We start from the raw sequence: 27,945 nt of genomic DNA, 5'->3' as shown, positions 1-27,945 counted from the left end.
TTTTAGATTCAGTAATTGGCATATGATAGGAAACCAAACCGAAACTCAGCAGGTACCCTGAACAACAGAAAACAGAAGCCAAAATAACATCACAATAATCTTTTTATTATGATTTCCATTGTGCCCAGCCTCTGGGAACATTAGCTCCTTCTGGAGTGAAGGCTGAGCCATGCGGAGGAGCATGCAGCTATAGTGATGGGAAGACAGGGCTTGGGGATGTTCCCCTCAGCTTACTGTCAAGTTACCTTCCGAAGAACAGCATTGGATCCTCCATTATTACTTGAGTGCTCTCAGAGCCATTCTCACAAGTTTGTGTTTGGCCAGAGGACAAATCAGAGGCCATCCCTCACAGGCGGCTACGCTTTTTGGCCTTTATTTCACCATGGATATGGAAAGGCCTTGCTACTTATACCCTGATGTTCTTATCTGTGGTCATCCCAACCCATGCTACACAAACTGGAATGTTATTGGGCTTCTTAGTCACTGACCTGAGCAGACCTGACATCCTCTCTGATCTGAGGCATTGGGGCATGCGGCCCAGAGGGAAGAAAGTTTTTCCTTAGTGCTAGTGTGGTCTGTTGGATATTCCGTAACCTGTTCATCTTCTTTCAAGTTTGCCTAAGCAGTGGCAGCAAGAAGGCAACAGCAGGGAAAATCCTAGTCCTACCTCACTCCAGGGTGAACCATGGAGAATAGGCATGATGCATTAATACCCCCCACTCAAGGAGGCCTCTGTTTTCTGGGCTGTAAGCTAAGGGAGATTCTGGGCAAGTTGAAATCTGGTGGTATGGAGAAAGCAACTACTTTATTTCACTATAAACAGAGGGGTAAAAAGGGGTTGGTTACAGGTGCTGCCAGGATGTCCTGAAATTCTGGCATCAGTAGTGTTTTGCCTTTTAAATGCCAAATATGTATCTGTCTTTACTCTGTTGGTTTCATGGGAACTGCAGGATCGCCAGAGCCTACTACCAGTTCTGCCTTGAGGTTCCCCTTGGCTTTGTGGTATTCATGGCTGGCCTGGGGCCCTACCAGCTTCTTTTGAGCTTCTCTCTTGCCTTTAGGCTTCTTGACACCACTTTTACTGAAGCCATGAAACCTGCAATGGCTGAGGTTGAGGCTCAGCAGCCTAGGCACAATCCTGAACCCAACACCTAGGGAGGTTCTCTCTTCCCAGGTGGTTTGATTCTGTGCTTCCCATATTGTTGATCGGAATGGGAGACCCCCATATTTGGTCACTCTAACAAGGCCATGGTGACATCCCATAGGGAGCACCAGGGCCAGAAAGGCCAGTGTCTGGCCTGCAGTCACAGTTACTTAGGCTGAGGACAAAAAGAGGCAATGTACTCATGGCTTCAGCCATGGCTATCCTCTAAGGAAGAGCTCTTGAAACGGATCAGTATCTATTAGCGAGGAAACTGCTCCATCCCTGGGATCACAGGGGTCTGTTGCTCAAAAGTGTAGAGCCTCCATCTACTGGGAAAGCCTGATTTCAAGAGAGGAAGCCATGGAGCAAATCTGAGGAGGCTATGTGGCCACAGCTATTGCCTCAGCTCACTCTCAGTCCCAAAGCTCCACTGTATCATCCAGACGTCCCTGCCTTTACATCTGAGCATGGAGAAGAGGACTGTGGGTTAAAAACAGACTGAGGGCAAGTAGTCTTCAGAGGAGCATCTGTGTAACCTCAGCCTCCCTTGACTAGGGGTGGTGGTGCAGTTGGAGGTGACTCGGAAAAGAACTGATCACTGCAATTTTGGGTAGCTAAGATGGAAACATTTTCTCATACTCCTATTACAGTCAAACACTAATTTCTGTACTTGGCAGAATTTCAGACAGTCACAATGATGAAAGAGCTTGGAAAGGAAAGGAAATGAGCTTCAATAAGTTTGGGTTTGGGTGGAACTCCGTGAGTTGGTGATGGACAGGGAGGCCTGGCGTGCTGTGGTTCATGGGGTTGCAAAGAGTCAGGCGTGACTGAGCGACTGAACTGACCTCAGCTGAGGTTTATAGAAGTTTGAATGTCTCCATACATCCTGGAGACAGGCCCTGTGGATTAGGACACCGCAAGGGGAAACCTCAGAAAGGTGGGTTGGGACAGAGCTTCTATAATTCTTAACTGAGGAAGCAATGGAACCTCTCCTCTCTCCTTTGGTAAAAAGTTAGATGCCTATGGAGAAGAGACTGCTTGCTTTTCCATCCCTTCTTTTTCCTAAGACTCCTGTGACTTGGCACTCCATCGTTTCATGAGGACAGTGTCTCCCCTGGGCCCTTTGCAGCATGCCCCATCAAGGAAGCTTGCTGTTCCCAAATAGGGAGGGGTGGTACCAAATGGGTCAGATCCTACTGTGGAAGAACCCTGGGGCCTGTTTTGCCAGGCCCTGAGATACAGTTGGTTTGCTCTAGTGGCCTCCAGTCTTTACCACTCACCCACAGAAAGCTAGAAGCTGCTGCTCCAGAGAGGTAAGCATCACCTTGGTCTGTGAAGGATCAGGAAACAAGAAGATGGACTTCCAATCCTTGTGACTGATGATGAGGCAGGAGAAAAAAGCTGTTCAGCTCTCAAAGCCTAGAGCTTGTTTTTACTCAAAATGCCTTATCCTGAGATCAAGCAGCCCAAGGCCATTGACATAAAAGGTGATTTGCCAGGAGAGTAAGCAAGAGCCCTTGTGCTTAGTGTGGTTTAATCTTCTCAGTGCAGAACCCCAGGCCGGGCTGCTTCAGATGCAGTCCTTGGGCCCAAGAGTCATGTGCTTTCTCTTTTTTTGTCTGGACTGAATAATGGCCCCTCCTACTGATTAGTCTTGGGAGTGTGGCTATGGAGTATTTACAAAGAATAGAGCCATACACATGAACCCAGTTCATCTTCTGTCTGCTTCTTTTAAGTCCTAAATAATCCAACCCCAGAAGCTTCTTACTTGACTTTCAGGTCACACTGTCTCTACAGGAGGAGACCATACAGTGCTCTTGCCATGCCCCAAGTTACAGCTTCCCCCTATCCTCTAAGCAACACTGAGCTGTATGTTGTCTTCTGTATAAGTGCCTAAAGGAATGGGGATGTGTCAGTTTCTTTGTGACTGGGCTAAGCCCCTCTTGAATAACTCCTGGTACCAAGTCAGACCTTGCTAAACCTAAGTCATGAGGTTGGAAACAGAAGCTTGAACTTCAGGGCCTATGCTTACCCATAGCATATGCTGACTGGAGAACCTGAGAAGAACTTAGGAAGAACAGCTGGGGCTGAGAGCCCAGGCTGGTGGCCTTGTGGCAGCATCTTTTTGCCCCTGAAGTCCTCCCTTGCCAGGTCCAGGCCCTAAGCTTGTGGGGAAGAACATAGTGAGCAATGGGGAAAAGCAGCAACTCAGGCCATATCTTAGTACAGGAAGAAGGGAACACCTCCTCATTCTGTGAGGCTTTGCTGAAACTTTCTCTTTTCAAGAGAGCCGAGATCTTCAAATCATCTTCTTAGCTCCAGCCTCTTATTCTCATTGTCAGTGGTTTGAAAGGAGTCCCTGTTTAGGGCTCTGTACGCCATACCATGGCATACTTTTCTACATCTGCAGTTGAGTTAAGCTAAAAAATGGAAAAAAACGAGCCTTCTCTCCTCTTTCATCAAGGCCTGCCCTCACTGGAGCTCAGGCTTTGGGTCTCTGTGGTAGCTGACTTGGGTGAAGCACCTAACCCAGGAGGCTGTGACTACTGCCATCATACCTGTTCCATTTGGCCCTTGGGCTCTGGGCCATGAGCACCCACCTAAAAAACAGGGGTCAGGATGGCTCACCTTGGGTTTGGACTGGTCTGCTAAATGAAGACTTTCGGACTTAAATGACCTGGATGAGAGGTTACTAGATTTCTGGGTCCCTGGGAGGGGCTGCCTCCCCCTTTTCTAATTGGCACTCCACAGACTAGCTGCCTTCTCTGTCACCAAGAGTTGGAATTTAAATAAATAATAAATAAATAAATAATAAGTGCAGTGGTGGTCTTCAACCATTTTCCCCACCCCAACACACCTGAGGGACATAGTACACATCTACTAGAACAGCGGTTCATCACAGAAGGAATTTTCAGTGTGGGAAGAGGGAGTCTGTCAGCATCTCTAGCAGAGTATGTGAGTCTGATATTCCCCCTTATTAAGAATCACTTGGCCAGAGACTGATCTATTGTAAATGAAAACTGGCCAATAAAGAGACGCCCCCAGCATCTATACCGGGGCTTCAAAAAAGAACTTTGGTCTTTCTTAAAAAAAAAAGAAGTCTCAGGTCTCTGATGGCATGGACAGCTAGGCGTGTGTGTGTGTGTGTGTGTGCGCGCATGTGTGTACACACATACACGTGTGCAGTGGCAGGTCCAGTCTGTAGTGTGAGGGCAGGGGCTGGTCCTGGAGCAGATGCTGCCACAGCTCCCAGGGCTTCTCCATGTGGCAATGCATTTACCACCTCTGTTGTGAGGGAAATGGTGACTTCAGTGCCGTAAAGCTTAGTGATAAACTGAGATGTGGACAGTGCTCCACCCCCAGAAGTCTCAGTACCAGAGGTTAGTGGGGAAAGGGAAAAATGAAAGGAGGGAGAGAATGCCACTGTCCCCAAACTGAGCTTTTCTGCTTCATGCTATCCTGGGGGTTTCAGGTGAATGGCCGAACTGTTGGGGCGAGCAGCCAAGATGTAGATGACACTCTCCTGCAGGAAGGTAGGCCAATCCACAAATCTGGAGTGGAAGCAAAGAACAGATTTGTGAGGCTGGTTGCTGAGTCTGGAGGCTCAGAAGACCTGATCCCAGTAGCACGGCTTGAGCTGGGCAAAACTCAGGGAAGTCCTGGCTTGTGCCTGACGTGGTGCTGGCAGACTGTGCTTCCAGGCTGACAGCCCTCTAGCCCTATGGATCTGAGGTCAAATGTGCACTCTTAAAGTCTGGTTTCTGGGGTGGGCATTTGTTGTTTTGGGGTGATGGTGGGTAATGCCCAATCTTACTTGTGTGTGTGGGGGTCAGGGTAAGGAGGTGTCACTCACCTGGACTCAGGCTCTGTGGGCAGTGGGGCCTTGTCCTGACTCTTGCTGCTGCTGCTGGCTGGGCTGCTGTCTGCTATGGGACCCACATGGCTGACACTGTTGGATACAAAGACATGTAGTTAGAAGTGGGAACGTGAAAGGTCTTCCCCTCCCATATTTTGGTGAATCCAAAGCTCTGGTGAACCCCTGGATATGCACGTCCAGGCTTTTCTGACATGGGTGACAGAATTTGGAGTCAAGGCTGATCTATGTCTTGGCCAGTAGGAGTCACTGGCCACTATCTAATTCACAGAAGGATCCTCTCCTGGCTATTGGATGAAAGGGCAGAAGAAACAGGGAGGCAGGTACCTTTCATACCAAGGGACAAAGGAAGAGGGTAGGTGAGTGGGGGCAGGGATTGGTAGGGAGTGGACCTGACACTGCAGGAAGGAGCCTCGGTGGGGCGTTTGCAGAACCAAGAGTGCTGGGCACGGCGGCATTCGGCCTCGCTGAGAGTGCTCCCGCTGCCCCGGGCCAGGAAGGTGGCTCGGGCTCGCTCCCGCTCCTTGACTGTTAGGAGCCTTAACAGAGAGTTCTGTGAAAGAAGAGACAAATTAAGACCTTGGAGATGAAAATATTTTGTAAACTGTCAAGCCATAGAGAATCCTACCTCCATTATCATCTCTGCAACCTCCCTCTGAAGCTGCCTGGAGCCCTTCTGGTAGCACCAACATTTGCAGTGAGGTCCAGCGCAAATCAGTCTTCCGTGGGCAGTTTCCCCAGCCCAGGCACTGGATCACCTGTCACTGGCTGGAACCTGAGCCCTTTCCTGGTACTGGTTCCTGCTCAGAGAGTACCCGGTGTTCCCCCAACCTGCCTTGCATGCTTCCCAGGGCTCTGTCACCCAATATCCCACAGACATTCACCCCAGCTGGCCCTTACCTGGGGACGCAACTGCTGTAGAAGCAGGAGGGACTCGTGGGACAAAAAATCAGGCCACTCTACGTGTCCTCGGTGTTCAGGGTCCAGGGCTGCAAACTGGCGGGCTGCCTGCTCCTCTTGTTCCTCACTTAGAGCCCTGTCACTGTTCCCTCTCTTTGCTGTTTGGTGGCGGTAGCGTAGGAAGTCCTCCAGCGTCAGGGAGCAGTCTGTGGGGAGGCACCGCATGCTAGCCATGCCCACCCTTCTCTCAGGGTCCGGAGTACCTCGCCTCACTTCGAGTGTACCCTCTAGAGCCCCTAAACCCACAGCTCTTGTCCAGTCTGTCTCCACAGCCAGGATAACACAGGCTGTGACCAGGGGTGGGCCAACAGCTTGCAAACAGGGTTCCATTTACACTCTTGCCCTCCAAATTCCAGATTACTCCTTTCATGGTTCATCCTAGAAAGTATGAAGGAGAAACCTGCCTGGCCCTCTCCATTGGCAGTACCACCCAGCCTTACCAGGGATAACTTTACACTGCTGAAAGGTCTCTGTGAGGCTGTACATTTCCTCTTCAGTTAGCAGCAAGTTGAGATTGTCCTGAAAAAGAAGAAGAGCTAAATCAATGGCCAGATAGGCCAGAAAGAAAGGCCAAGGATTAGGAAGGGTGAAACTGTATTTCAGATGGAAGGCAACTATGGGATCATCTAATCCCAGCATCTCACTCACAATCAGGGAGACTGAGGCCCCAGAAAGGGGAAAGGACTTGCTCAGAGCTGTCCAGCTCTGGCCGGGATCATCCCCAGAACCCAGTTATCCTGGCTCCACCTCCAAGTCCCTTTTACTAAAGTAGTGGCTTTTGGATTATTCTCTGAGATAGCTTAGGGGCTCCTTGGTGGTGCCTTAGGAAGCTGCTGCAAGCAAAAAGGGGGAAAGTGGCTAGGGTTGTGAATCCTTAGCTCCATCAACCAGAGTAGCTCCATTTTTATTTTATGTATCTGGCCTCTGTGTTAGACTGTGTTCAAAGAGTATTTTAGTTTAACAAGTTTAATTCTAACTCCAGTTTCCATATTTGGTAAAACTGTTTAATCCTAAAGTTGTATCACTGTCACTCCAGAATGGTTTTGAAAGAGATGCCATCATGAAAAATTTCCTAAAACCAAATGAATTTTTCTTTTTAGTGGTGCCGTGGAAGTTTTAATTCCAAAAGAGCACTAATATGTTATTTTGTTAGCATTACTTTATAGTCTTACGGTCTTTACAGTAGATCATTTCCTCTCTAAAATACCAGCAAAGAATAGGAGCAGACATTTCATGACTACTCATTTGTGGATTTCATGAAGAGCCTAAAACATTCTTTCAATAAATACTTTTTAAGCACCTAGTATATACTTGGCATAATGGTGTATAACATTGTGAGACATTCAGTACAGCTGGAGTGTAGAGAGTGTGACTGTGTGTGTGTGTCTGTCTTGGCAGAAGGTAGGGAGGAATGATAAATGATAAGGGAGGTGAGGTCAGCAGAAGGCTGATTGTGACGTGCTTCAGATACTCTTTATTGAGTCCTTCAAACTGGGCCTTTTTTCCTGAGAGCAAAGGGGAGTCACAGAAAGGTTTTTAAGTGTGGAGTGCTATGGTCAGCTCTTTGTCTGCTGTGTAGAGAATGGGTTCCATGGGCAAAGCCTGGTGGCATGGACGGCAGTTAGGTGGTTGATTCAATAAAGAAAAGATGAGTGGCTAAACTAAGACATGAGAATGAAGAAAAGGGGAAAGCTTTGAGAGAGACTGGGAGGTAGAGTTCATAGGACTTGCTGACCTGCTGGATGTGAGGGGTGAGGGAGAGAAATGAGTAGGGGTTGGTAACTAGCGGGGGCGGGGTGATGTTACTATTTACAGAGGCAAGGAATGGAGGGAATAATGGGTGTGGGGAAAAGGATGAATTCATTTTGGGGCATGTTGAGTGTGATGTACTTGTGAGACATTAAGATGGATATAAGTCTAAGAGACAGGAAATTTAGGTCTGGACCCACAGATTTGGGAATTATTAGTATTTAGGTGGTGGAGTCGGAGAAGGCACTGGCAAGCCACTCCAGTACTCTTGCCTAGAAAATCCCATGGATGGAGGAGCCTGGTAGGCTGCAGTCCGTGGGGTCGCGAAGGGTCGGACACGACTGAGCGAGTTCACTTCCACTTTTCACTTTCACACATTGGAGAAGGAAATGGCAACCCACTCCAGTGTTCTTGCAGGGAGAATCCCAGGGACGGGGGAGCCTGGTGGGCTTCTGTCTATGGGGTCGCACAGAGTCGGACATGACTGAAGTGACTTAGCAGCAGCAGGTGGTGGACTAGCCACCGAAGTAGATGAAGATCCAGAGACAGAGAATATAGTGGGATAAGAACCCTGAGAGACAACAGCATTTAGGTCTGGGATAAGAAACTAAGGGCACTTAGGAAGAATGGTCAGAGGAGGAAGTTGGGAAGAGAATCAGTAGAGGGTACTGGAAGCCAAGAAAAGAGAGTTGTACAATGTAATGTTAACAGTGGTTATACTAGTCAGATGGCATTTTACTGATTTTCTATTTTTTCTGATTTCCATATTTTGTGTAAAGATTCTCACAAAAATATTCATACCCTAAAAAAAGATGGAGCGATAAGAAGTGCTAAATACATCAGAGAGGTCAAGTAAAAGATTTTTGAGGAAAGGTCACTGAACTTGACAGTTAGGTCACTGGTGACCTCAGAAGAGCCAGTTCAGCACAATGATGGATACACCAGCCAAATTACAGGTGGCTGGGGAATCACAGGAGATACACTGCCAAACAGAGTTGCTGTGAGTGAAAAAGTTAGCATTTGGAGGAGTGGTGACTAGAAGAGACTGCCCGTAGAGGAGGCTCTGCTGTGTCATATTCCAGCTGGGGAGAAGGTATTTATGTGACTAGAAGTAACTGTTCTATACTTCACTTTATGGACAAGCCATGCAGAATGTGTTATTTGTTAGGAAGCAGAACATCTTTACTTTCTCCTCTGTGGTAGGAAGAAGAGGGGATCAGCTTATAATCTTTACTCTGAAATCAGTGAATAATGAAGATCTGCAGGGCAACAGATCAATAAAGCAAGACTTGAACTCTACTCAGGTTTACTGAGAAACAGACATGAATGTGTCTTTTTATCTTCTCAAAAGTTAGAGGGCATTTATGTATAATTTGCAAAGTTCTGAATCAACATGTCTTTGTTACTTAATTTACAAAATGATTACTTCAGAGATGAAGAAAAAGGCTCCAAAGAGTTATGTAGAAGGCCAAATGAGGATCTCAGGACTAAGAACTTTTCCTGAGATAGAATCTATCCTTACTGGAGGTAAGCCAGTTAGGATTTCAGGTTGGTTTTCTAGATGAATACAATGAATGACAACTATCAACTATTAGATAGTTGTACTAATTCCATCAACTATTAGATAGTTGTACTAATTCCAAGTACTGTTCCAAGCAAGACTTCCCTCATAGCTCTGTCAGTAAAGAATCTGCCTGCAATGCAGGAGACCTGGGTTTGATTCCTGGGTTGGGAAGATCTCCTGGAGAAGGAAATGGCAATCCACTCCAGAATGCTTGCCTGGAGAATCCCATGGACAAAGGAGCCTAGCAGGCTATAGTCCCTGTGTCTGGAAAAGTTGGACATGCCTTAGCAACTAAGCCACCACTGCTCCAAGCAGACTCAGTTTTGAATAACTAGGTCTCATCCTATCCATTCTGTTCTCCAGCTCAGTGGTTCTCAACTGGAATGTCCTGTTCCCCCAGGACACGTTTTTGGTTGTTGCCACTGCGGGTGGGTGTTACTGGTATCTAGTGGGTAGAGGCTAGGGATGCTGCTAAATATCCTACAATGCACACAGCCCCCACAACAAAGAATTATTGTGCCCCAAGTGTCAACAGTACTGAGCTAGGGAAAGCCTGTTCTAGCCCTTGTATGTACTACTGGAACACTGCTGTAAGACTGGGCCTCCAGGGAAAGTGCCCAGTCCTTAGCAGTGCAGAAGCCCACTGTCCCTGCAGCCAAGGCTCACACAGTAGTGGCAGCTCCAGCCTGTTTCCGTGTGGGCCGTTTCGGTCACCTCTGCGGCACTGTCTCCCTGGATGTAGCCCATGCGGCGTAGGCAGCCATCATGGAAAACCCTGGTGCAGACCCTGCACGGGAAGAGACTCTCGGCCGTCCAGACTTCACAGACATCACACATCTCATCATTAACAACCTGGGGAAAGATGGCAGCAGTGAACAGCAGCAAGATCCTAGGCCACCAAGCACAGAGCTACCCGAATGGGGCTGACTGTCCCTGGAGTAGCCTAGAGGAGCAACTCCAACTGAAGCCACTGTTAAGGCAATAGAGCTTTCTCCTGGAAGATAAGAACCAGCAGGTTTTTCCAGCTGCTCAGGCCTCTGTGACCATGTTTCTGAGCAGGGATGCTATTAGCATTTTTGGAAAGAATAATCTCTTGTGAAAGACTGTCCCAGGCATTGCAGGACCCTCAGCATCCCTGTGTTTCTCGGCACCAAATACAAGAGCAACTTCTAGTTTTGTGACCCTCTCCCTATCCCACCCAAATTTCCAAATGCCTCCTATTATAGAGAGCAATATTATCTCTTAGGTGCGAGGGCTGGCAAAAGACCACCTTCCCCCATGGTATCATTCCTTATCACCTATTTCCTCAAGTTTTATCACTAAGTCTATCCAGGATATAACATTTTTATTCTTGGGGAAAAAATTCAAAGATTACTCTGACTCGGCTCCATCTTTCTGGTTTTGAGTCTGACTTTAACCATACCCAGGCCTCCCTGTCCTGCTCCCTGATCCTCAGAAGGTCTAAAACTGGAGGATTCTGCCCTTTTTGGACACTCACAGGCTCTCTGGGCTCCAAGCGGATATCTGGAGGCTTGTCATCATCCAGCTTCCGGGTGGGGCGGATGAAGGCAGGGGGTGTAAAACGACTGGTCCTGTCAAACTCCTCAGGCTCCACTCCACGCCCATCCCGGAGCCTCTCCCAGGAGGCACGGTTGACACTGCTCTCTTCTTGGAGTGCTGGGGCACTTGCCTCTGCTTCTTTCTCTTCCTGCACCTCTTGGACAGAGCCCTCTACTGTGCCACGGCGAGACCCTGGAAGCTCACCTGTGCGTCGGATGGAAGGCCTGTCCCGCAGCCCATCCTTGAAGGCAGACACAGCCAGGCTCACCTTCTGCACCTGTTCCACTGTCTGCCGCTTGGACATCAACACCCCCATGGCTCTGTGGACAGAAAGCAGAGGGGCCCAGGCTCAGCCGATGGCTTGTCATGTTAGGCCAATGCGTTTCAACCATTCATCTAAGTGGCAAATGCTATTAAACAGCTTCTCCCTTTTCTGGAACTCAGCAGCATGGGGCGGGGGTGGACAGAGCACTTGTTAAGGAGTCAGAAGACCTTGATTCTATTTCTGACTGGCCCTATGACTTTGGTTTTCCTGTTGGTAAAACGAGGGTGGCCTACTCAGCACACTTCACAGAGATATTATGATATTAACACTAGAAAAGGGGCTTATGTAGACTAGAAAGCACTCTACAAATGTGAGATGGCATCTCTGTCTCCCTTCCTGTCCCGAAGCCAATTAGGTCTAGGGGCCCCAGGCCTCTGCTACTTTGAGATAGTTGGAGACCAAAGAACCCAAGTCTGCCAAAGATGATCTAAGGCATAAAGCAAGACTGCAGCTACACCTTTCAGACTTGGGACTGAAGGAATGCTCCTCTGACAAGTGCTATACACAAGAGTCCATATCAAATGCCTATTTTTGGAGGACTGAATGCCTCATTCAGGAAACTCTGCCACCTCATACATGTGGTCAAGGTCTCAAACACTTCCTTTGCCCTCTATAATTAGTAGCTATGCCTGTTTATGAGTCTGTTTGTTGATCACAACCAGCCCATTACAAACTTTACAGTGCTTCTCACACTTGTAAGCCTTCACTAATGTCATGCCTACCTTTGCTGCTTTGATTCTCTGAACTGTTGAACAAAGGTCTTTATTCTTTACAGGTTAAAAAGGTACATTATTCTTGCTCTTCCTCTGTAGTACCAGGGCATTGGAAAGTGAGGGCACAACATGGCACACTGCAGAGCTGGTCTGCTATTTCATAGTCTGAAGGGTCTTAGTGAAATTCAGTTGGGAAACGTCTGTTCCAAGTGGAACAGAGAGTCCACTTGCTCTCAATCCATCATAATCAAGGCCTATTGAACAGTAATGTGTGCAAGACACTGACAGCTTATCATTGGAAATAGAAGGCGGGGGAACAGTCTCACCCCTCAAGATACTTAATACCAGAACTCAAAGAAAAATAAGACAGAGTGCTGGAAATGCCTAAAGGAAGGTGAGACCATACAACTGGGAGTCAGAGTGGACCTTGAAAGACGGGTAGGAAGTTATCTTCAGTTTGGGGAAAAAGGTGACAGAGGGAAGGAGGAGAGATTCAGGCTGATTAGAAGGCTACTATAATAGTCTAGGCCAGAGGCAGAGGGTTTAAACTAAAATGGTAGCAGCAGGAACGATACTGAGTTGATTTGATACTGTGGAGACAGAGAAATTTAGGAATAATTGATAACTTGACTGGATCAACGGAAAGGGCAAGAGGGCTAGTTATATTTATTTCCCAGCTTTATTGAGATGCTACTGACATATAACGCTGCTTAAGTTTAAACTGTACAATGTGATGGCTTTATAATCATATTGTGAAGAGGTTGGTACATTCTTTATCTCACATAATTACCATTTTGTTGTGCTTATGATGACAATGTTAAAGTCTACACTCAGCATCTTTCAAGTACACAATATAGAATTGTTAACTATGGTCACACACTGTACCTTAGATTCCCAGAATCTTTTCATCTTATAAGTGAATGTTGTACCCTTTGACCAATATCCCCCCATTTCCCTCACCCCTCAGCCTCTGGAAACCATCATTCTTCTGTTTCTATGAGTTCAGTGTTTTTAAATTCCACACACATGTGAAGTCATACAGTATTTTATTCAGGATTTTCCCACCTGACTTATTGAGATGGCAGTTTTAAATTTAAAACTAACAAGAAGGGTAGTGTCATTTATGGAAATTGGGAAATAAGAAAGAGGGATGATGAAGTTGGATTTTAAACATGTGGAATTAAAGATATCTCTGGGACATTCAGGTGTTATGCTATCCACAGCTTAAAACTTTTCAATGGCCTTCCAAAGCTTTCAGGATAAAGTGCCCCAAATCAGTTCTTTCTTTTCCAAAATACTTATTTGGTGGCACCAGGTCCAAGTTGTAGCCCTCAGGACCTTCATTCTTTAGTTGCAGCACATGGGATCTTTAGTTGAGGCATGTGAACTCTTCGGTGTGGGATGTGAGATCTAGTTCCTTGACCGGGGACTGAGCTGGAGTCTTAGCCACTGGACCATCACGAAAGACCCCCAAATCAGTTTCTTGACCATGGTCTGTAAGGCCCTCCTCAGTCTGGTCTTCCTTCTTTACTCTGTTCTAACCACACTGGTCTTCTCTTAGTCTTTTTTTGCCATGCTCTCTCCGTTGTGGACCTTTGAAGATTCCCTCCTTCTGGCTAGTGCTTCTTCATCTGTCAGAGCTCAGTTCAACTACTGTTTCCTCATGGAAGTCACTGTCAGCTCCCCAACCATGCAGGAGTGCTGACAGCACTGCGCTCTTCTGCTTGAGAACACTTAGCTTTGTCATTACATAGTCAATAGGATGATTATTTAATCAATGTCAGTTTCCTCTGTTAGATTGTTTTTACCCTGTGAAGTATCTACCTCTACTGACTAGCAAAGTGCCTGAAAGAGAAAAGGCATTTAATAACATTTCCCAGTTAATTAATTGTGGAGAAGTCTTTTTTTTTAAAAATTTTCAGAGATGTTTTAATACACATAAAATCTGATGACAGCAACGTCTTCTTTCTAGAAACAACTATTTTATGTGCCACAATGGTGCAAATTCCTACTCTGCCTAGCTGCTTGCCCGATCACTTGTTATTAAAGGAAGCCAGCTCATTTTTAAAAATTTATAAATTTACTGATAAGAAAGGAAAGATTCCATTTCCCCCTTTGTAAAATTTGTTTTTAAAACTAAAATATGATTAAAGAATATTTGCTGTGAATAAGTGTCATTTACAGGATAATAGCAACAGAGATTCATTGAGGCAAGATTTATTGATCAAATTCAGGAAACTGTTTAAGGTGATTAAAAACTCATTTTTTCCCTCAGTTGCAAACAAATATTAGACCACAGAAGAATGGTTAAATTATGGTACAATGGAAGACTGAACAATATGAAAACCATTGAGGCAAAAGTAAATTTATTAATGTGGAAAGACGTTAAAAATATATGAACATTAATGAAAAAGGCAAGTTACAAAAATGCTCGTTATCTAATCTTTCTTAAGAAAGGATGCATGTTTTTCACATTTTTGTTAATCTGTTTTTTCTAATTTTCCTATCTTGTACATTAATTATATAATTTAAAAAGTCACAGAGGCAACTTGGTGCCTTGTTTTAGCTCTGAACCTGCTGTGACCTAGGACATGTTATTCTACCGTTATGGGCTTCACCTCTTTATCTGTTAATGCATATGTTCGGAATATGCAGTCTTAAGCACTTAGAATGCTCATGTTCTTTTCTACATTCTTTTAAAAGTCCATGTGAGCTCTTAAGCGTATGAGGGTACACAGCTTGGGTGGGGCTATGGGTGAAGGAGAAAGTGTGTATGTTAGAGCTTTGCTGAGTTTGTGGGCCCTGGGAATCTGTCTTTTTTTTTGGCTGTGTAGCATGGCACATGGGATCTTAGTTCCCCAACGAGGGATCAAACCCATGCCCCCTGCATTGGAATTGAGGAGTCTTAACCACTGGACCTGCAAGAAGATCCAACTAGTACATTCTAAAGAAGATCAGTCCTGGATGTTCATTGGAAGGACTGATGCTAAAGCTGAAACGCCAATACTTTGGCCGCTTCATGCAAAGAGTTGACTCATTGGAAAAGACTCTGATGTTGGGAGGGATTGGGGACAGGAGGAGAAGGGGACGACAGAGAATGAGATGGCTGGATGGCATCACCAACTCGATGGAGGTGGGTTTGAGTGAACTCTGGGAGTTAGTGATGGACAGGGAGGCCTGGCGTGCTGTGATTCATGGGGTTGCAGAGTTGGACATGACTGAGCGACTGAACTGAACCACTGGACCACCAGGGAAGCCCCCAGGGGCTTCCTGAGTGGCTCGGTCTGTAGTCCGAAGACACTGCTCACATGCCTTATGCACACTACTGTGCTCTACAGTTAGGTGGAAAAGCAGGTCTCCAACTTAGAATGAGAGGAACAGGCAAGGAGAATGCAAAACTAACACTGAGCCCTTCACTGAGAACCTTCCTCATGATCAATTACTATTTCCAAGCCCACAGTGTTTTCCTCAGAAACATTCCATGGTATGTTTTTCACATTTTTTGACTGTGGCCCACAGCAAGAAATATAGTTTACGATGTAACCCTGTACATACAAAGTCATGCTCATAGACCTATAACTGAACCCAAAATTTTGTGAAAGAATCCTAATTTTACTACATGTCATGCTCCCAGGTATTTTCTGTCCTCTCTATTCTAGTTCAAAGGGAAATCTTGATAGTGACTCTTTAAAATGATTTGATAATTTCATAACAGGTCTGGACCTGCAATTTGAAAAACAGCTGTAGAATAACTATACATTTTTAATTAGAGAACTATGCTTTTGTTTTTTGATTTAAAGATGGTTACCTGGGTTGGGAAGATCCCCTGGAGAAAGGAAAGGCTATCCACTCCAGTATTCTGGCCTGGAGAATTCCATGGACTGTACAGTCTATGGAGTTGCAAAGAGTCTGACATGACTGAGTGACTTTCACTTTTCACCTCTGAAAGACAAGGACAACATTGTGGGGTATAAGGTATGCTTTTCCCTTGACTGGAATGATGTAAGAACTGAATTCTCAAGCCTGTCTTAAGAGTCTGTGTGGTTGGAAGGTCTAGAAAATCTGGACAGTACTAACACAGTTTTTTTTTTTAAAAAAACCTTTAATTTTAAATAATTCTAGATTCATGCATGCATGCATGCTCAATTGTGTCTCTTTGCCATCTCATGGACTGTAGCCTGCCAGGCTCCTCTGTTCATGGGATTTTTCAGGCAAGAATACTGGAGTGGGTTGCTATTTCCTTCTCCAGATACTAATATACTTTTGACTGAAGAAAACCATACTGTATAACAAGAGTTTGATCCTCTGACCTGTGGGCATACGTCAAAGAATATTTATCACAGGATTTATTTTAACAGCCATAAAAAGGTGAAAATTACCTTAGTGGGAGAATTATTAGAGAACCTGTGATATATTCCTGCTATAAAAATAAAGAGGAAAAAAACTGGTTTAATCCAATACAAACACTAGTTTCAGAGCAATGACTTTCACTGGCTGGGCATATAGAGGAATATATATCAGAACTCTAGGAAAAGGGAAGAAATAGTGGATTGAAAAAGCATATCAATTGTAATACATTTATATTTGGAAAACAAATATTAAAAGCCATCACCTTTTTTTGGGGGTATGTAACACAGACTATGGAGAAGGAAATGGTAACCCACTCCAGTATTCTTGCCTGGACGGAGAAGCCTGGTAGGCTACAGTCCACAGGGTCGCAAAGAGTCGGACACGACTGAGCGACTGAATGGAACGGAACACAGACCACAAAACAGCAGAGCTTGACAGTATTCCCCTGGTTCCTGGGAAGATATAAGAAGGTACTCTCTCTCTAAACAGCTGGGGGTAAAGCCCTCCCAGAAGTTGTAGTAGAAGATTCAGAAAGCAGTCATAAGACATTAGTGTTTATCAGCAAGAAGGCACAAATTAAAAAAAAGGTTGATAAAAACTTATTTGGAGACCTGGAATAGCCATACCAAATTCATTTTTTCAAGAATGATTCACTGGAGGAAAAATCAATGGTGTGCATTTGATTCTTAGTGGCTTTTTTAGATAATAAGAACTCTGAACAAAGTCCAGCCAATTAGGAGGGTTATAGTCTGTAAGTGACCCAACTCATTAATAGTGTATTGGCAAACTAATCGTAAGCATGTCCCAACACATTGCAGTCCTGCACAACCCTTATTCTCTGGAAGGATGCTAAGAATCACTATTAAGCTACTCAACTGTTAATGATGTCGCTGCAGTGGATTTTTAAGTCTGTCCTCAAAGGAATTTCAATGGAGACTGAAGATGACATCCACCATCAAAACAGACAGACATAAAAATAAAAAAAAAACACTTTCTAGTCTTGACCACAGGATCTTCAAGGACTGCTATTCCTTTCAGTTTTCTAGGCCACCTTATACCCACAGGGGCAGAAAATGTACAGCAGAGGCATTAAAAAAAAGCATCAAAAATCCAAACAAGAGCCCAAGTCATTTTGCCTTGACATGGCTTTAATTTTGAGAGTCAATTGTGAGGATGCAAGAGAATTACACTTTAAGAGTGAGGCTGAAACCCTTAATGCTTAATAGAGAAGGACTGAAACTATAAATAAAAGACACCTTGATTAAAAGCAAGTATTCTGAAATATCCATGATGTGCACCTGGGGTGTTTGAGAAATTAACAAAATCAGTCCTAATTTCTAGAGAAACAAGTGGCAGTGATTAGTGATGGGTAAAAACAAATGCCTGGTGAGAAAAACCTGGCCTCTCCTGTGCTGGAAGGAGTCCTAGGAAGAAAAGTTAAAAGGAAATCAAGTTGCACAAATGCCATAAATTATATCTAATGATTATTCCTTTTGCTGATGGGTGGAACTGGGGTTTTCTGCCTCCTAACAAAGATGAAGGAGGGATAAAAAGACATTGTCCCAAGAATGATGTGACTGTTAGAGGATGTGTACTGAGAGAAGGCTTGGGAAAAAACCTCATGGGAGCAGGTGGTGGGAGTAAGAGGTACAAGAAGGTAGAACAGGGCTGTCTGAGTCTATGATCTGGAGAAGACTAAAACAGATGACAACCAAAACCTTTCTTCAGGGAAGAAAAGTCTTTAGATGCATTTGTCAGGCAGTAATACATACGTGGGCAGCCTTAAATGTGTGCGTGCAAGGCACACCCATTCTCTGCAGAGCACATGCTTACAACACAGTGGGATTATTTATAAGGGCAAAGTGGTGGGAGTAAGAGGAGGAGGGGTTGCTCCATAGCAGGAGCTGGTGGAGAAATAAAAAAAGGGAAGATGGTGAGGGAACCTCTTCCAAAGTTCTCTATAAAGATTTGTAGCTCTGAGGAGCCTGGGAAGCAGCTCTCTCCATAGGCAGGAGTCTCTTTACTAGGCATGCTAAATGTCAAGTACATTTACTTGTCTTCATATGGTTCTTGTATGGGAATGGCAGCTATTTGAAAAAGGCTCAAAAGTAATTAAAAGTGATTGTTTGGAGGTTATGAGGACTTCCCTAGCAGGAACAAGGTAAACTCCCCTCTAAGTTGGGGGACAAGGGAAAACAACCAGAGTGGTTGTTCAGTTCAGTCGCTCAGCCGTGTCCGACTCTTTGCAACTGCATGAATCACAGCACGTCAGGCCTCCCTGTCCATCACTAACTCCCAGAGTTCACTCAAACCCACCTCCATCGAGTCGGTGATGCCATCCAGCCATCTCATTCTCTGTCGTCCCCTTCTCCTCCCGCCCCCAATCCCTCCCAGCATCAGAGTCTTTTCCACTGAGTCAACTCTTCACATGAGGTGGCCAAAGTATTGGCGTTTCAGCTTTAGCATCAGTCCTTCCAATGAACATCCAGGACTGATCTCCTTTAGAATGGACTGGTTGGATCTCCTTGCAGTCCAAGGGACTCTCAAGAGTCTTCTCCAGCACCACAGTTCAAAAGCATCAATTCTTCAGTGATCAGCTTTCTTCACAGTCCAACTCTCACATCCATACATGACCACTGAAAAAACCATAGCCTTGACTAGACGGACCTTGGTTGGCAAAGTAATGTCTCTGCTTTTTAATAGGCTATCTAGAGCGACTTCACTTTCACTTTTTACTTTCATGCATTGGAGAAGGAAATGGCAACCCACTCCAGTGTTCATGCCTGGAGAATCCCACGGACAGGGGAGCCTGGTGGGCTGCCGTCTATGGGGTCGCACAGAGTCGGACACGACTGAAGTGACTTAGCAGCAGCAGAGTGGTGTTCAGTTCAGTTCAGTCGCTCAGTCGTGTCCGACTCTCCGCGACCCCATGAACCACAGCACGCCAGGCCTCCCTGTCCATCACCAACCAGATATTAAAAGGAATCCCAGTTTTTCACTGAGATTGAGAGGGAGAAAAATCTAAGTGGTTCTCACTGCCTTCCACAGAGCATGTTAACTAGGCAACAGAAAAAGTTTATTTGAGATCATGGTGTCACTACCCTTTCACATCCTCAATGTTGGCCACAGAGACTGATCAGGCCAAATCTTCAAAGTTCAGTTCTAGAAGCTATATGGTCACCTGCTCATCTCATCACATCTACTCTGCTCTCCCAGAGGGGACCCTGCCTGCTGACTCAGTGGCTGGGTGCTGCTTTAGGAATCCAGCACCTCACCACAGTGCGCATGCGGTCCATTTCTAGTCGGCCATTCTGTTGCGGGGCAGCAGCAGTCTACGGACTACTTTTAGTTTTCATGTTGACAGATCCTGAAGGGGTCTAACTGTTATCTCCCTGTCTTTTTCCATTCTCTTCTTCTGAATATTTATCCAGTGCAGCAGCATTGGCTTCTGTTAGCCCAAGAAGATACCGTCACCCTCAACTGCACAGGGCTCTTCTGGGGTTTCCAAGGAGCAGAAGGGCTGAAGACTGAGTAAAAATGTCTTCTAGGCCTCAGCTCAAGAGAATGAGACATGAGGGAGGTGCTGTTGTTTAATATTTTCTGAAAAGTCCAAAAGCTTTAATACACATGAGGACAAAATTATGGCAGGCTCTTTAGCCTCTGGGAGCCTGGGATGAGTCTTCATGAAAAACTACAGTGCTGGGTTCCCACAGAAGCAGAGCTACAGTTAAGGAATAGCACACCATCAGTGATTAGCTGGTGTGATTGCACTTAGCAAGCACAGCTTTTCAGCAAGATGGCGACACTCCCTGTTCTCTGCTCTAGGGCCCTGAAGCACAGATTCAGCCCCATTTAATGCACTCAATACACCTTAATTATCACGACTTACTTATTTGTTCATTCTACATATATTTGCTGAGTGCAGCCTACTATGTGTCAGGAACAAATTAGGCACTTAGTAGCTGTTGCTAAAATGAATAAATGGAACCTTACTCAGCCTGTGAGAAAGCAGTGTGAGTATGTGTGTGTGTAGGGGGCATAAGTTTAGGATTAAAAAAAAAAAGTGTTGCTTGAGCTAAATTTTGAAATACGAGTGGGAGTTACCCCAGTGGAAAAGAAAAAAAAAAACAAAACAACAACGGCATTCCAGGAAGAGATAAAAGCACATGCCAAAAAGACAAATTAAAAAACAAAACAAAACAAAAAAAGGCACACGCCAAGGCATGGAGCTACATGGGGACTCCATCATGGATTAGATGGTATGAAGCCAGCCAGGTGCTGGGGGGAAATAGGCAAAGAAACCTGCCTTCACATAAGAATTAGCCCAAAGAACTGGTTTGAGGTAGTATGCTGAAACTGTTTGAAGGGAATATGTATTTGGATTTCAGGGAAACCCAAACCAGAGAACTGGGTTTTCTGAGGCCAGGTAGTAGGATAGCCCTTTTAAGACCCAGGGTTGACCAGAAAGTACACTGCTTGGCCTTTGGCCCAACAGGAAACTTCTCTTCATGGCCTAAGAGCTGATACGTAGTGACTAGAGTGAATCTTTGGGGCTTTCCCTCTGGGAGACCTGTAAGTCTGATTAGTGGCTCAAAAAATAAAATGAAATGAAACAAAACAAAACAAAAAAAATGGAGAGAAAGCCAGCCAGCCAGCCACCACACTGTTGTTTTAGTAAGAAGACCCCAGTAAGACGAAATATTTCTCAAAACCAAACAGAGATCATGTATATAACAGGGCTTTATAAATTATCCAACTCTAAGGTACTGTCATCATTATCACAGAGAGAGCCGAGAGTGTGGCCAGTTCACTCAAAGCATATGGGCAAAAAAATTCTGGCAGGGCAATGGCACAAGGACTGAGAATGTGGTTGCCAGAGGAGGCACATAACAGCAGTTGTGTTTCAGTGATGCCTGGGAAAAGACATACTGTATGATGATTCCTATAGATACTCTGTAAAGCTTTACTTCTCTTTTTTCGTTATATTAAATGATTAGAGAAATGCAGACTGATCCTATTTGAACTCCTCAAGGGCTAGAAACTCTCATATTTACCTAGCATAGTGCCTGGCAGTTGGTAGCACTTAGTAAATGTATATGGGTCTCTGAGTGGATTGCTGGAAGGGGAGGAAGAATGAAAGGAGATGTTATAATGGAAAAAATAATCATGTCTCCAGCTGGACAATGATGGTCTTGGTTTCTTGGTCCAAAGCTGGTAAGCATTTCTGTCAAAATGTGGTCATTAAGATTGAGGGGCTGGAGTGGATAATGATATTCCCATTAGAAATGAATAAAGCAATTCGGGAAATGAAGACAGCAGAAACCAAGAGCACTGCTGGAAAAAAGCATGTAGGACTAGAAGATAATAGATTCTGTAGCTAAAAAGAAATATTTGCATAAATATGATCCACTCTAGAACAGGTGTACTGGGAAAAATACAAGGAGTATGAGAAATGGGTTAGGGAAGGTCCTATTATTCATATGTTTGAGAAAAAGGAAGCACTGTCTAGAGATGGCAAATGTAGAGGGAGAAAACCATAGGAATGTGGTCAGAGAAGATGAGGAAGATTAAAGACTGAAAAATCCAGACTCATTTGTGTGCACTTAAGTGAAATTGTGTGAGCCATGTTCTCCTCTTTTATTTCTCTTTAGAGAGCTTTTTTTTTAAAAAAAAAAAGAAAAGAAGATTAAGGTTACCTGGTGACATCCTTCATAACTGTGGAATGATCTGATTTTCAGACTCATATTGTGACTAGAGTATTCTTAGAATTTTATAATCTTAACGTTTACCCATTGCTGGACATTAAAAGAAGTGCTAATTAGCACCTGGAGCCATCTAACAATTTTTCCAGGGTCATGAGTGGGTGTGATACCAGTTTAGGAATAAAACTCCAGTGACAAATCTCTGAATCAGAGCAAAGATCATATTTGCAGGCTTGCTCTGATTTTTTTAAAAAAATATATCACTGTTTATTTTGGTGTGTTTAACTGATGAGAGGGGTTTAAACTGAAAGGGGATTATAAACAACTCTCTAATGGGGAGGTGCTTAATCAATATCAGCCTTTGTCAGTTTACTTCACTGAGCAGTGCATGAGATGCCACACCCAGGTTGTTCTGTTTTCTCACAAGCCTGTTTTCTCTTCTCACTATGTAACCCCAGGAGCCCAGGGAACTCTCTTCTATTAAAGGAGAATGTCACTAGGTTTGGCTATGTGGAAGTAGAAAGGAAGGGGGATAGGAAAACTCTTCCAGAATGGTTCTGTGGTGGATTATATTGCTTAGCGCCCTCACCACTCCATTTTTGGACAAGAAACCAGAGTCTATCCTTGGTCTCAAATTCACACCCTTGGGATTCAGGTGGGATGAAAACTACCACAGCCCAGGCGGTGAGATGAGGGTTCATCACTATGTCCCGCACAGACCCTTTGCATTCCTCAGACTATGGACTCCCAGTATGCTTTCCTTGGCTCTGAGCCTTTCCTGCCTCCTCCTCATCACACAGAGGCACTATTGGTCAGGTGTCCTGAGTGGTATCTGTGGACCAATGTCTGCTAGTGCATGTAGTCAGATGGCAACAGACACTGTGGGTCATGCTTCCTAACAGTGATCACCCCTCAAGGATTTAGTAAGCTGTGAGGGTAGTCTCAGAATACTCCATCCTCTGAAAGGTTCCATTAGTCCCCCTGAGCAAATCCCATCAAAGACCACACCCAGAGGCCTCTTCCAGACCCAATTAAATACAGAGCCACCCAGAGGCATCATTACAGTGGGGCTGCCAGTGAAGGAGCCACACCCTGAAATCTGGGGATTCAATGGAAATCAATTTCTGCAGTAGTCTCATCCCCAATTAAATAGTCTTCATCCACTTAATTAATCATCACATTTACTGAGTGTGTATACCACTGCAAAGCCCTATGCTTGGTATCTTAATGCAACTTATTAACAAATAAAAATATTCTTGCTTCTGCCTCTCCTTGATACTTTTTCCCAAATAAGAAAAACAGATTTCAAGATCCCATGCTTTGTGACCTTGGGCAAATTGCTAAAGCTCTCTTGAGTCGAAAGTGCCAAATGTTTAAAACGGGATAATTTCATAATGTTGGAAGAATTACATGAGACGTTAAACTTCCCTGGTATAGTACTTGGCACATGGGTGCTTAATAACCTTACATATCCTTTTTTCTTCTGTCAAAGGATCTTCTTTACAGGACCTGGCTGAGTCAGTTGTTCTACCTGATTTTACTGCTTTTTAATTTTGAGGGTCAAGCCCAGGGCCTCAAATCTCCTTTCTCTGCTTCAGAGGCATCATTGGTCCTCTCCCCTCTCTGTCACCCTGTGCTCTTATAGAAGTTCTTGCCTCCAACTTGGAGCCAATTGGACTCCCACTGAGAACACGAATTCTAATGGGGTGGGGGATGAATGGGCAAAGATGCAGCCCCACAGGACCCCTGACTCTCGACCGTGAAGGAGGGACACAAGTTAGGGCACGTTGAGCGCTGACGGAGGTCAAGGCCAAAGGCCTCTGAACATATGGGAAGTTAGTCCTGGCCTGGATTCCACGGCAGGATCCTCTCCTCCCAGTCAGAGGCTCCTTCCAGGCAGTTCTAGGGTACTGTCTCGGGTCCTCTTGTATACTTGGCTCCTCTGTGGGGTCCGTACCAGGTGCGGGGTCCGTACCAGGTGCAGGCTCCTAAGGCTCCCCTACGGTCCCAAATGGTCTTCCGCCGAGACAATACTAGAGACCACCTTTGCCCTCCCGTAGGGACTCAGAGCACGGTCTCTCTGGGGATGGTGTCCTCCACATTGGGCCTCCCTGTGCAGCAAACGCAGAGAGAGCCCTGGGAGCCTCCACTAGCGCAGGGGTCTTCCGTGGGGGCGGTTCCTCACACCGCCTCCGGGGCTCGCCCAAAGGTAGAGGCAGGAACACTCGGGGTTCAGCCACTTACACAGGGACCCCTCGGACACGGCTCCCATACAACACCCCTGAATCGGCGGAGGGTTGTTCGCTGCCCGCAGACCCGCCCCTCACGGTGCCTGCAAGGTCCCCGCCGCCCCCGCCCCCGCTTACCGAGACCTTCTGGGTGCGGGACACGGGTCCGGGGCTGGCGGACTCTACACCGCGGGCCCCGCGTCGCCCATGGCCGCTCGGAAGCCGGCGTGCTGGGACCGAGCGCCCGGAGCAGGCGGCGCGGGCGGAGCAGCAGGCTGAGGCGGCGGCGGCGGCGCGCGCGCCCCGAGCACACCCACCGTCCCCTCCTCGCGCGGCTGCGGCGCGTGCGCCCGCGCGAGACGACCTCCGCGGGCTGCGGGGCGCGCGCCCCGCCCCGCCCTCCGGCGCTGAGACGCGCGGCCCCCGCGCCTCAGCCGGCGACGGCGCGCGGGAGTGAGGCGCCGAGGGACGGCGGGAGGGCGGCGGGTTCGCCGGGGCTCCGCGGCCCGACCCGACGAGCCGCGGGTCCGGGTGCCAGTGGTCGCCCTCCACCAGCGCCAGACTCTGTGGCGCCCGGACGCCCGCGGCAAGGTCAGTGCCCGTCGGAGAAGGCGGCCCGGGAGGGGGCTCCGCGGGGAATGCGGCCGCTCCCGGTCCCGCCCGCGCAGTGGCCAAGCGGAAGCGTCCTGCCGCCCGCACCTGCCTGGGGAGGTGAGAATGACTCAACCAGCGGCCTCGCCGGGCTCTGTCTTTCCTGCCGAGGCCAACTGCCCATTCAGGTCTCCAAGCCCTCGACCCCTGGCATCAGGGCTCTCACCTTCGAAGTACCCTACGGCGAGGAGTCCAAATGAGCCTTCACAAAGTGCTCGACTGGCCCAACTCTGTGAGCTGTTTCCTGAGATTATTGGCCTTTCATCTCCAGCAGCAAAGTAATGTACCTTAATGTAACCCACTTTTTGCTGCAGCAACCTCATACCTCAGACTGTTTGAATAGCCAGCTTGTCAGGAGGCCAGCAGTTCTGACATGTACTTCACCAAACACCGCGCTCTGAAGAAGGCAAGGAAAAGACCGAGTCATAAAACCCCTAGCAACTAATTGTAAAGAAATAACTGAAAATATGCAAATGAAACGCCGAAACTTTTTATTTAAATTGTGTTTACATTTTTACCTACGTTCAATTTTCTTGTGCATTCACTCCCTACATCTAATTGCAATTCATATTTTTTGAACTGTTTCGTTTTGTTATGTACTGTAGGAGACCCTCCAAAAAAGAATTCAGTTTGTTCTTAATGTCATGAAACTTACCAATAGGGAATATAAGATAAATCTTTAAAGTGGGTAACCAGCAAGGACCTACTGTAGAGCACAGGCAACTCTGCTCAATATTATGTAACAACCTAAATGGGAAAAGAATTTGAAAAAGGATACATGTATATGTATATAAATGGATCATTTCGCAGTATACCTGAAAGTAACACATCATTGTTAATCAACCATACTCCAGGATAGAATAAAAAGTTAAAAAAAGAAAAAAGTACTACATATTGCTATGACTTTTCAGCAAAGTGCCAGATACTATTCTAAACTCTTTAAATATATTAAATTATTAATTTTCACACCATCCCTTTGAGATTCTGTATTATTTGTTTCTGCCTTTTGCTGGTGATGAAAATGAGGCACAAAGATGTTAAACAACTTTCTTAAGGTCCCATAGCTAATATGTGGTAGAGGTGAGATTGAAATCCAGGTATTCTGACATCAGACCCCAAATTCCTAACCATTTAACTGTACTGCCACTAAGAAAGAACTGGCTGCCAGTCATTAATATACAGAATTCTAAAATTAGTACTTGTTTCTCAAGAGCCACTGTTCTTTTTTTTTGCTTGGTAGCATGAAAGAGAAGAGAGCTTTACATATAATCTGGGGGTCCCAAACCTTTAGAATTACATTGTAATAGTGATTTCACAGACAGGGTTCTCTGATGAACAGTTTTCAGTGTTTCATTTCTAGGCAGTTCGACAGGCTTAAATAGAAGATGAGGTTGTAATAGTATCACTATATAAATCTTTGTTGGTTAATTCCTTCCTTCATTTAAGGAAAAAAGTGTCTCTTGCTGAGAAGTAGAAGGGGTGCAAATTAGAGTAAGACACAGTTCTTTCTTTCAAGGAGATGTGATCCCACAGAGGAAACAATTGATAGAGAACCATAATGCAAAACGAAAAATGAGATGTGGTCCGTAGAGGAATGAAATGCAGTGAAAGTTCCAAGGATTAGAGGGACAGATTACCTTGTGAATGGAGGTGCTTGAGTTAAGGAAAATACGTGTGTATTTCCTTCAGTCGGTTCAGTCCTGTCCGACTCTTTGTGATCTTTCGGACTGTAGCCTGCCAGGCTCCTCTGTCCATGGGATTCTTTAGGCAAGAATTCTGAAGTGGGTTGCCATTTCCTTCTCCAGGGGATCTTCCCAACCCTGGGATGGAGCCCTCATTTCTTATGTCTCCTGCGTTGGCAGGTGGGTTCTTTACCACTAGTGCCCCCTGGAAAACTCATAATTTTCATTTAACTTACTGTTGATGTTAAAGTATTACAGACAGTATAAAAGTATATAGAATTCCTTTATTTTTAAAAGAAAATTACATGTAGAAAGAAAAAGAACAATTACATTCAAAGTTCTCATACTCAGAAGAGACAACTTTTTGTTATGTTGCAAGAGTTATTTGGAGAAAGGAGAGCACGTTGGTGAGCACAAACATTTTGAAGATATTTACCTTATCTCTGAAGTGGGGGACACAGAACAGAATGATAATACACAAGGTAAGATTTTCAAGGTCAAAGGAATAGCAAAAGGAAAGCAAGGTGAGATTGAACAAGGTAGGTCTAGAGGCAGCCAGGAGTCTGAGTAGGGTCAGAGGTTGCTGTGGAGTAGCCTGTACCACACAGACCTACTCTTGCAATATAGAGATGGTGTTTTAACTTTGTGTGTGTGTATTTGAGATATCCTTTAATTATGGCAAACTTATGCCGCAAGTATTCTGGGATGGTATGAGTTCAAATATTTGATTCCATTATGAGATTGACAAATATGGTCATCATATTCATGTTATTATCTAGAAAGTAGAGATCATTGTATGTTCAGCAAATGTTTAATAAATAAGGAGTTGCAAGAGTCAGAAAGGAGCTATTTGATAAGGAAGGAACTCAAAATACTCAGATGCTTTAATGTGTTAGGTAATAGGAAACACCTACAAGTTTTTGAGCAGGAAGTAGCATGTTAGAGACCACCCCATTCATTTAGAGGTATTGTCTTTTAGATAAAGGACTGGGTGAGAGTGCATATGACCTTTGTCACTAGTTTAAATGAAATTTTGAAATATCAACATGAGAATAAGGGTAATTTCTCCTTCAGTTCAGTTGCTCAGTCGTGTCCGACTCTTTGTGACCCCATGAATCATAGCACGCCTGTTGGAATATTAAAGAGACTGGTGGGGGAGGAAGAAGTGATGAGAATGCCACTGAACAATTTTTGTCTTTTCTATATCCTGTTGGTGACTTCCAGTGGAAGAGGGTTGTTGTTCAGTTGCTCAGTAGTATCTGACTCTTTGCAACCCACAGACTGCAGCATGCCAGGTTTCGTAGTCCTTCACCATCTCTTGGAGCTTGCTCAAGCTCATGTTATCGACTTGGTGATGCCATCCAACCATCTCATCCTCTGTCGCCCCCTTTTCCTCCTGCCTTCTGTCTTTCTCAGCATCAGGGTCTTTTCCAGTGAGTCGAC

The 27,945-nt window shown here is 45.4% G+C and overlaps 1 protein-coding gene and 1 pseudogene across 2 annotated transcripts; one reads left to right on the top strand and one right to left on the bottom strand.

Annotated features, from left to right (window-relative positions):
• Positions 1-72: 72 nt before the first annotated feature.
• Positions 73-24,510, bottom strand: PHF24 (PHD finger protein 24). 2 transcript variants are annotated; one of them, XM_055426948.2, is made up of 8 exons: positions 24,308-24,510; positions 10,790-11,171; positions 9,958-10,143; positions 6,419-6,497; positions 5,919-6,124; positions 5,411-5,571; positions 4,998-5,093; positions 73-4,695 (listed from the first exon to the last, which is right to left on the bottom strand). In XM_055426948.2, the coding sequence occupies exons 2-8, from the start codon at positions 11,165-11,167 to the stop codon at positions 4,599-4,601; spliced, it is 1,203 nt and encodes a 400-aa protein (XP_055282923.1). In that variant the 5' UTR covers positions 11,168-11,171; positions 24,308-24,510; the 3' UTR covers positions 73-4,598. The 2 variants fall into 2 exon arrangements, with proteins under 2 accessions (XP_055282923.1, XP_088694075.1); XM_088837949.1 differs by lacking the exon at positions 24,308-24,510 and having other exon boundaries at positions 9,958-10,078; positions 10,790-11,044.
• On the top strand, positions 24,028-27,827 carry LOC148777343 (uncharacterized; annotated as a pseudogene).
• Positions 27,828-27,945: the final 118 nt, after the last annotated feature.

This window comes from Moschus berezovskii, chromosome 7 (genome assembly GCF_049115385.1).
Source record: "Moschus berezovskii isolate FMDL1 chromosome 7, NW_MosBer_1.0, whole genome shotgun sequence".
In the NCBI taxonomy this organism is placed as follows: Eukaryota; Metazoa; Chordata; class Mammalia; order Artiodactyla; family Moschidae; genus Moschus; species Moschus berezovskii.
Note: the sequence above shows the minus strand (reverse complement) of the source record. Positions and strands in the feature narration are given on the sequence as shown.

Bases quoted from the DNA above. Each gene is read 5' to 3' on its own strand.
- PHF24 (XM_055426948.2), bottom strand. From the start codon at position 11,167: ATGGGGGTGTTGATGTCCAAGCGGCAGACAGTGGAACAGGTGCAGAAG. The intron at 6,498-9,957 runs GTGAGCCTTGGC...CTTCTTTTTCAG, and splicing joins GCTGGAGCTGCCACTACTGT to GACAATCTCAACTTGCTGCT. The intron at 4,696-4,997 runs GTGAGTGACACC...CTTCCACTCCAG, and splicing joins CCCACAGAGCCTGAGTCCAG to ATTTGTGGATTGGCCTACCT.